Below are 10461 nucleotides of genomic sequence, written 5' to 3' on the forward strand. Positions count from 1 at the left end.
CTGTGCTGGAGGGATGGACCCAGGGCCTCATGCATGTTAGGCAAGCATTCTACCACTGAGCTCTAGCCATAGCCTCTGGCATTTTTAAGCCCCTAAGTTTTGCTGTGATTTGTAATAGATCGAGATAATTATGCACTCACTGATCAGAATTCTGGAAAAACTATAGCAGAAAGAAATTTTTTGGTAGTAGAAGGAAGTGATCAAAGAAAAAAAAATGAGAAAATTTTCCTGACGTGAAAGCTAGATTTTAGAGACCCCACACGCACTTATGAATGAAGTGTAGATCCATTATGAAACATGTTATTTTGAAATTTTAGAATAAAAATGAAAAGGAAGATATTTAAAAGGTTCTATAGGAAAAATGACAAATCAATCAGAAATGTAGGAATTTTCCTTTTTTTAAATTCACTTTTAGTTATAGGTAGACACAATATCTTTATTTTATTTTTTCATGTGGTGCTTAGGATTGAACCCAGTACCTCATGCATGGTAGGTGAACAGACTGCCACTGATCCACAATTCTCAATGCTGACAGCTAAAAGATTATGGAGTCATGCTTTTTAAATTCTAGGGCAAAGTAATTTTTGACCTAATTTTTTTCTTTCTTTCTTTTTTTTGGGGGTTGGGGTGGGGGTGATATTGGGGGTTAAGCCTAGGACCTTGCACATGCTGTCAACCTAGAAGTTTTTACCCAAAATGCCAACTCAGGTGTGAGGGTAGACAGTGTCATTTTCAATCACTGTTTGGCTAGACACACACACACACACACACACAAACACACATTTTTTACCCCCTGCCCAAGCTCTCTTACTTAGAAAGTTACTATACATTGTGCCTCAGCAAATTAAGCAAACCGAGTAAAAGATGTGCATGATCTAGGGCATGAAGGAGAAGCCCCAGATGGTAGTCACACATGGTCCTAGTCCAACTTCCAGCAAGAAATGACGGTAGTAGAGTTGAGCTTGGGAGAGAGAGAGGAGCTGAGAGATAATCTGATGTGTTTCTGTGATTGCATCACTTATTAATAAGTGTAGGGCATATCTATGGGGGCCTTTTATAAAGAAAATAGTAGTTAATCTTAGCTTAACAAAGAGAACAACTTACTCATTACCAAAGAAATATTTACATAGTTCTAATAAAGTAAGCTTTTTTTTCAACTTACAATTTTTTAAATTTGTTTTAATTAGTAGTAAACTCATGATTTAACAAAAAATTGTGCTCTAACTGTAGTGGGAGACTGGAGGGAGGGACAGCAGTCCTGGTGTTTACCTCCTCTACTTCCATGGTAAGAAGGCAAGAAATAGCCACATTTCTTATTACCTCAGAATATGGAGATGAATACCAGAATAAACAGCTAGAAGAACTGAAATGTATTACTCTTGGCTGATGAAGATGGGTTAAACATGGAACTTATTTTTATTATAAGCGTTTTAAAGTATTATGCCAACATTTAATAAAAACAAAATTTTAAATCTTGAAGGAAAATAGTTTAAAGCCAACGTTGAGGTACCAGTACAAGTAATGTTATAAATTATCTCCCTTTTATTTTCTTCATTTCACTGATGAAAAAGAGGCTTCAAGAAGTGATTTCTTTTTCTTTCTTTCTTTCTTTTTTTTTTTTTTTTTTTGGTACCAGGGATTAAACCCAGGGGTGCTTAACCACTGAGCCACATCCTAGCCCATTTTTATATCTTATTTAGAGACAGCATCTCATTGAGTTGCTTAGGGCCTCGCTTAGTTGCTGAGGCTGGCTTTGAACTGTTGATCCTTCTGTCTCAGAACCAGGATTACAGGTATGCACCACTGCACCTAGGGCCCAATACAGTGATTACTGTGACCTCAAGTTGGTGCAAGAACCAGGACTAAAAATGAGTAATTTCCCAGTCTCGAGTCACTGCAATAGTGTGTGTCATTATGATCAATTCTTTTATTTCTTTATTTTCCTTTTTATTTGGTACATTATAATTACATATAACAGCGGAATTTGTTGTTACATATTTGCACATGCACACAATTTAACAGTTTAATTTGGTCAGTGTCTGTTTGTCAGCACCTCCCCCTTTACAACCTTCCTTCCTCTCTCCACCCAGTTTCCTTCACTAACTCTGCTGATCTCCTTTCTGTTTTCATGTCTCATTCACTTCTGTCATAACCTTCTTTTTATATTTTGGAGAATTGAGAAATGTTAAGACATTAATAAATGCACCCTAGTTTTCTTTAGATGCTGATAATACCTTTTTTTATTGCCAGTACATTTCAATATATTTTCACTACTAAGTGAAGGAAAATGGTCATAATATACGAAGTTGGGTTTTGTGTAATAAATCTATATTTTATCCATTAAAATGCTCTTGTTTTTTATATAAGTAAGAATAATAAAAAAATAAACTCTTGCCTATGTACTTTATTGTTTTTTCTAATAAAGGAAAATGTTTGTAATAAAGGAAGCTGGGTTTATGTAGTACATTATGATGTTTTTGTCTCTAAAATGATCTTGGTTCTATTGTAAGCATTAGTAATGCAGAGTTTGACCTCACTGGCTTTTGATATAGGGAGAAAAGAAAGGTTACTGCCTTTTGAGTTGCTTTCACTTTCCTGCCTTAGTATTGATGGCATATGGAAAGTGTCACTAAAAAAATAAAACATAAGTTTTTTTTTTTGGTCATAATCTGTGACTCAATATGTTTGGTGTAAAGCAGAAATGTATATTATATTATAAATATGACATTGAACCAATAGGCTAGATCATAACAGTTATTTAAGTATTGTTACCAAAGTATAAAATAATCTTGTAAGTCATATACTATGTAGTGCTCCTTCAGTCAGCAGCAGGTCACAGGGACAGTCCCTAAGGTTACATGCCTGGTGACATCATAGCTGGCTTGGTTCCTGTGTGTACACTGCAATATTCATACAACAATGAAATCATCTAATGATACATTTCTCAGAATGTATCTCCATTGTAACATGACTTTTAGCTTTGTTTAAAAATCCTGATGTATGATCGTGACTTATCTATTTGGTTGGGGCCTGATTATTATTGTTATTTGCCTACGAGTCAACAAATTAGAAAACTGTAGGAAAAAGATGACAAAGCCTTAGTACATTTCTGCTTTCCTCTCTGCTCTCTCAAGACTGGCACACAACCTTTTAATCGTGCAATGCTTTTCAACGTGGGCTTCAAGGAGGCCATGAAAGACAACGTCTGGGACTGCGTGATCTTCCATGATGTGGATCATCTACCTGAAAATGACCGAAACTATTATGGATGTGGTGAAATGCCTCGTCACTTTGCAGCAAAGCTGGATAAATACATGTATATGTAAGTAGTGTGCACTCTTCCCCGTATCAGTTGTTGCATTGAAATGGTAGCAGCATTAGGCACCTAAATCAGAGAGCTTGAGAATAACATCTTTAACTCCAGCCTGTCCTCTTAGGGAACCAGGATGTAGAGTAGTTTGTCATCTATCTGGGCACCTCCCTTACGTAGAAGTTTGAATGCTGTGTGGGGGAAAGGAGAGCCTAGCAGTCAGGCACATGTAGATTTAAATTTAGGTTCTCAGACTTGCAGGACTTGGTTAGTTACCTGGACCTCTGAAGTTTGGTTTCCCTTTCATTGGAACAGCTGTCTGTAGGGCTGTTCTGTGGAATCACACATGCCCAGAGCCTGCCCCATTTAGGTGTGGCATGCTGGCCTCTGCTTCACCTCCCTCTTGTGACAGTTCTTTCTTCTGCAGTGTATCTTCTTCTTAAATCACGGATTCTTGACTAGTTTTTTTAATAATAAGAAACAAATCTTTTCATTTTCTGATTGGAGATACCTTAAAATGTGAAGTTATTTTTTTAGAGCTGTGAGAGTAACTTAAATTGACATCAAAGAAACCAAGTCTAATCTGGGAAATAGATCATAATATTCACTGGCTAATAAAAATGGAGAAAATAGAAGTCTGTTGCCTGGAGCAGGGAAGATATTGCCTGCATCATAGCTTTGGCTGGTGTCCAACCTACAGAATAAAGAGAGGCACAAAGTCTCAATGACACAAGCCTATGGATTGGCATCAGAACAGAAAGATTTCCCTCTCTCCCTCCCACTGTCATTAGAAACACCTTTTCCTTCTTAGTGCTATATCTAAACTTCAGGTTCTGGGTAACCTTGGGAGAGGCCATCAGAGTTGATGATCTGGTTCTTGGCTCTTCGGAAAACTTGAATTTGGTTAGCCTGCTAGAATCAGATGGGTTCCAGGATAACTGTTTTCACTATAAAATACCGTAAAAGTCATATAAGCTAAAAATTCTAAATTATTTTTTAATACTTGAAAATATCAATTGCTGATAAACAAAATATTCCTATCCCTTGGAAAGTAGCATAGGGAAGGTGGTGGCAGGTCCAGGCCTGGGCTGGATATGTATAGACTACAGTCATTGTAGAGAAGCCTGAGGCAGCATCCCTGCCCACAGTGCTGATCACACTCTGGTCCTACTGAACTTAAAACTTAGGTCCTCCATATTTAGAACCTCTCCCACTTTGGATAGTTTAAGATAAATACTACAAAAATGTCGCTCCATTTTCTGCCTTTAGTTTTTCTGTTTTACCCTCATTTTCTCGAATCTTTACCCATTGTGTATGTAATGCAATTGCGTATTTCCACTCCAGCAGAACAGCTAATAGAATTGATATGCTTGCTGATTTATACATGTCAGTAAGCATACACATATTAGATTCAATGATTTTGGCTTTCTCCAAACCACTAGCTGGGCAAGAACAGTCCAAGTGGTATGGAGAAGACAGCACTGCTTGGACATTGGCTCTGTGGAACTCCTACCAGCATTATTTCAAGACACCCTGAGCTCTTGTGGGGGCCTTGTAGGGTCTCCTGAGGTAGTGTCTTTAGGGTTAGTGTTGTTCTTACTGTCTTGGGGTATCTCTGGAAGAGTTTTTTAAAATTTATATTTATGCTGTTCTATATGATAAATTATTTACTTATAATGTATTTTTAATAAATTCAGTTAACTTTTAAAGTGTTACTAGTTTCGAAAGATGTAACATTGCATTGACAGTTATGAATGTATTTAATCAAGTTTGCTTTTGTGAAAATATCATGCATTTTTTGAACACAGTTTTGAATCATATAAAGTAATGATACTAAATGTTGAATTTCAGTTGCCACAAATGTTTTATTTGGTGTTTAACATAACACATGTTCTTATTTCATTAGTTTACATTTTCCAGAATACAATTTCATCTGCCTATTTGTTTATTTGGAAGATACAGGTACATTTTGTGAAACACATGAAAGACTGAAAATTTGATCTCATCTGATAAACTCTTATGATTTCATTTATAGAATGCTGTGTTCTGCTTTCTTTTTTAGTCTGCCATATAAAGAGTTTTTTGGTGGTGTAAGTGGACTGACAGTGGAACAGTTTAGAAAGATCAATGGTTTTCCTAATGCCTTCTGGGGATGGGGAGGAGAAGATGATGACCTTTGGAACAGGTATGTTGAGGTACAAATTCCTTGATAATAGAATTTCTAAATTTCATTTTTATTAGGTAAATCATATTTGTTTGCTTCAAGAAAGAATTCTTTGGGATGGAAAAATTTTGAAGTTCTTAAATCATATTTTGCATTTCTTCCCTTATTTCATTAAGAGTACCTTCTGAAATTAAGGTAGTGTATACATTACAGCATATTTTTTATTTTGAAATTGAACTCACAAAGTGTATTTTTATGCATTTTTATATTGTACTATAGAGTTCATTATGCTGGATATAATGTAACCAGACCAGAGGGAGACCTAGGAAAATACAAGTCTATTCCTCATCACCATCGAGGGGAAGTCCAGTTTTTAGGACGGTAAGTTAATTGTCATCTTTGGATACCAACATTTTAAAGGTATTTAATGTATGAAGTTAACATTAACATTTGGCAGGTTAAAAATTTGCCAAAGAGAATATTCTCTATGGAAGGAAAGCACTTTTTGTGCTTGTTTTGAAAAGAAATTATACATACACACATATTTTTACATTATATTAAAGAACCCAGATATGTTATATTTAGGAATTAAGTTAACTATTTTTTTTAAAAGTGTTTCCATTTCATAAAATAACACATTTTATTTCAGGGATGTCTAAGTTGTAAGATTGCAAAATAATTTTTTTAGGTGGCTTTTTTTTTTTTTTTGGTCCAGTAAAAATACTAATTTAGAATAGTGTTTTAGAGATTTTTAATTATTCATAAAAACTTGAAATTATAAAGAGCTTTAATTGTAAGTTAACCTAGAATTATATTTTACATCAGCTTTCCATTTTTGAACATATTTCTGTTATTTCTTTTTCTCCTTTCACACTGTAGGTATAAATTACTAAGGTATTCTAAGGAGCGTCAATACATCGATGGGTTGAACAATTTATTATACATGCCAAAAATACTGGTTGATAGGTTGTATACAAATATATCTGTGAACCTCATGCCAGAGTTAGCTCCAGTCGAAGACTATTAAAAGAAGTAGCTGTCATGGCAGGGTAGACCACAGTACTGGATCATAAACTTGGAGTGCACTCTTAGTGGAGGTCAGCAATTGGATGTCTCAGTGCCCTGATCTCTGAGAAGAGCCAGCAGTCCTCAATGTTTACAGTGTGGGATTACATACATTCATCCTTCTTACACCCCTCCTCTCTACTTCGAGACACGCCCCTCCTCTCTACTTCAAGACACACCCCATGGCGAGCACTGCAGAAACCAGAGCGGTTGCTTGAGATTGGAAGTTGAGAGAGCTCCCCACAAAGAGAAAGTTTTTTTTTATACTGAAATCTATAATTTAATTCAAGAGAATGCTTTTTATTTCCGTTTAAACATACTTTGTACATATGTGATGTAAATTAATGTGTTCAAATTGTTGAGAAATAAGATGTGTTACGATTTTGCATGTAATTGGTTATGCTTTCCTTGGACTTTTATAGACATTTTTTATTTGCATGGAAAAAAAATAAAACACTGTAAATTGATGTCACTAAACAAAGGTTAAACCTTGTGTGAAATGAAGGAACTGTCAATAGTTGACAGTAAATTAATACAGTAAACTGTTATACTAGTTTTCAGCTGTAGGTCTCCAGCCTCTCGTATGGAAGAAGTCACAGCTTTCGTAGGGCTTTAAAGGGAAAGAAGAAAGGACTTAAACAGCTTTTCTTCCTGCCAGGATTACCTGTTTTTTTCCTTGCTTGCAATCTCATCAGATTTTGCTAAATCACAACCATATTGTTTATGCATATTGCATGAGTATTACCAAGAAAATCTTAAAAGTTGTGATGTGACATGATATAAAGGACCTCTTTGTTAAATGTCTTTCATGTACCTCTGGTGTGTCAGGGATTTTGTGCCTCAAAAAATGTTTCCAAGGTTGTTTATACACTGTATTTTTTTTTAATTCATAATGAATAGCAATTTATTATTTCTAGTTCAGAAGAGCCAAAAAAAACCCCAGTATCTTCATTTTTTAAAAAATGTTTTCTTTTTCAAGAATGAGCTACAGAAAACCCAGTAGTACTTATATAAATGAGTTATACTATTAGATAAGAAATTAAATGTTCTATTTTTATGAAGATAAATGCTTACTAGATAAAAAACAAATTTTAATTCTCAGTCTTGTAGAATTTCACTTTTGAAAAGGACCCTTTTAATGTCAGCTGGTTTCATTCAAACTGTTTTTTTTTTCATTTTCAAACAATTGGGTGTTAATTACTAAAATTTTCTTGTTAAAAGTAAAAGTTAATAGAGTTATCTTAAAATGCATTATCAGTTATTTGTAATATGACACTTCTGAAGACCGCTCCAACAACCTGATACCAAGTATATTTATCTTAAAATTGGGCAGAGTTTTCCATGGCAAAAACCAAACAATATTTTTACTTTGAAACTTATCAGTTATGTAGGTTCTTTAAAATATCCTACAATATTTGGGGGGTTACTGGATTAAACCCAGTCAAACTTTACCACTGGACTGTATCCCCTGTCCTTTTTATTTTTTGATTTTTGAGACAGGATCTCACTAAGTTGCTGAGGGTCTCACTAAATTGCTGAGGCTGGCCACAAACTTTGGTTCCTTCTGTCTCAGCCCTCCAGAGTTCCCCGGATTAGAGACATGTGCCACCAGGCTTGCGTATTTTCACAACTTTAAGACAAAAAGTTGTGTACCTATTATAAAGTGAATTTTCAATAACAATGAAGAATGATAGAATTCTACACTTGAGAAATGTTTGGGTCATATTAGTTTTGTGGGTTGTTCACCTAAAACAGAAATATGATTGTTTATCTTGGGTTGCAAGTTAATTTTCAAATGTCATTTTCTGTGGCAGTTTTGGTAATACAAATGATCACAAGCCAAGTCATAAAATAATCAGAATTATTATACTTTGAGAAAACTGATAGCCTAGAATGATACCAAACAGATTTCCCATATTGATTTCTTAGAAATATTTTCAAGATATTTGTCTTTTAGTTTTTTGTGGTACTCAAAATAGTGAAAATCAAACCTTCTGCAAATTAAGATATTTGTATTTAATTTGTGTATCTGGTCATTTTGCTTCCCACAAGCCAACATAATTTTTTAAATTGGATGAAATGAAAGCAGAATGGTAATGATAACAAATGTTTGCTGACCACTAACAAGATAGTAGGAATATAGGAGCATAAATAACCCAGTAATACTCAAATATTTTAAAGGTGGGCAAAATCAAGATAATTTCTGAGTCTTATTAGGGAAACATTTTTCTCATTTTAATGTGACTGTCTAAAAACATCTTTTCATTTTGATGCCTATTTTACAGTTTTTAGAGAACTCAGTTCTATACTATCTGCCTTATTTTCTTGTGACATTAATATTGGTTTAGGAGTGGGATGTAAATATTAAGTACAGACCTAAAATTATTTTTGGCTATAAACAGTGACCTTTATATGTTTTCCATATAAATGAAAAGAATGAAAGAGATTTGCCCAGTTGTCTTCATTGTATAACAATGAATTTATTTCCTAAAGATTAACAAATAATTATGAATGCAAACACTCTTCTATATGGTATGTTTGGCAGACTTATTAATGAATATGTATTGATTGCCTATTCTGTATCGGGTGCAATGCTAGGTATGTCTGTTTAAAAGTATTATGTCATTTCTAAACAAATCAAGTCAAGCAAATTGAAACATTTCTGAAATTATGAAGACGTCATCTGATAACTTATCTATTATATTTCCTTTATCTGTGGACATAGACATATTAAGGGTTCCCATGGCACTACTGTATAACTATATAGTGCCTTTTACTAGAGGAGGAATCAAAATTAATGGGCTTGTCAGTAGAAGAGAAAAGGGAAAGGTGTACACAGTGGTGATGTTATATCTAATTCACAGTGAAGATAGTAATTTAATTCTTTGCCAAAACTAGGGTATGATAAGTATTTTTTTAAAGTCTAAATTTAGATTTTTGTTTGTTTGTATTTTGTGAAAGATGTTCTCTCAAAAAACCTTACTAACAATATTATATAAGTACAAAATTTGTGTGTTAAAAACTTACACTTGTGTCCAAGCCACAATAATGATATCCACTTTAAAACAAAATGGAAAAGTATCCAATGCAATATACCCCTTTTGGAGAGTCCCTATAAGTGAAAGCAGATTTAATGTCATATTATTTGGCCTTTGCTTGTCTCTGTTATATTCCTGTATGTACTTTTCAAATAAATAGTATTCTAGAATTATTGCCTTGGATTTGCAAGTATGCCAACTAAGAGAACAAGTGACCATGGTATTTATCAGAAAGAGGAAGTGTACTTAAAATTATTTATTAAGATATAAAAGGCTTCTACATAAATGCACTGAAATAAATGCTATTAATTTCTTGTACTCTTTTTTTTTTTGCTTCTCATGGAAATGTTTGTACTTTTTTATTATTGTCTTTTATGAAATATAATGTTCTACAGACTTTGTGTGATGATGTAATTATTTTCTCTCAGGAACTCCCCCTTCCCCCAGCTTAGCTGGTGATTTTTGTTTGTTTTCTTGAATATCCAGTGAGTTATTGATGACAGTCTTGGTTGACTTTAGGGTTGCAACATGAGTATAAAGCAGCCATAGTTAAATACACTTAGCGATCACATCATAGCTTGTACGTCAAAAAAGACTAATATTTTCATTAGTACGGTTGGTAATCTGTTATATCAAGGCAAATATTTAAGAATTCACTTTAAATATAAATTTTCTTCTCCCTGCAGAATTTCAGAAAACTAAGCTGACATTAACTATGGACAGTTCATTTTTCAGCTATCAGTAGTCAAGAAGATCTTTAAGGCAAATCTTGAAAATACTTAAGAGACTAGATTTAAAAGACGAGTACTTGGGCTAGATTGTGAGATCATGACTTTTATCAACTTACTGTTTCTAAGTACTATTAATTTTTTTTGCATAGCATG

At 34.0% G+C, this 10461-nt stretch overlaps 1 protein-coding gene across 1 annotated transcript in view; it reads left to right on the top strand.

Annotated features, from left to right (window-relative positions):
* Positions 1 to 9973, top strand: part of B4galt6 (beta-1,4-galactosyltransferase 6) — a 57486-nt gene extending 47513 nt beyond the window's left edge. The window contains exons 6-9 of the mRNA XM_005337458.5: positions 3135 to 3322; positions 5373 to 5495; positions 5754 to 5855; positions 6354 to 9973. Coding sequence (XP_005337515.1) covers positions 3135 to 3322; positions 5373 to 5495; positions 5754 to 5855; positions 6354 to 6501 — 561 coding nt within the window. The 3' untranslated portion in view covers positions 6502 to 9973. The remainder of the gene's footprint in view (positions 1 to 3134; positions 3323 to 5372; positions 5496 to 5753; positions 5856 to 6353) is intronic.
* Positions 9974 to 10461: the final 488 nt, after the last annotated feature.

This window comes from Ictidomys tridecemlineatus, chromosome 13 (assembly GCF_052094955.1).
Source record: "Ictidomys tridecemlineatus isolate mIctTri1 chromosome 13, mIctTri1.hap1, whole genome shotgun sequence".
In the NCBI taxonomy this organism is placed as follows: Eukaryota; Metazoa; Chordata; class Mammalia; order Rodentia; family Sciuridae; genus Ictidomys; species Ictidomys tridecemlineatus.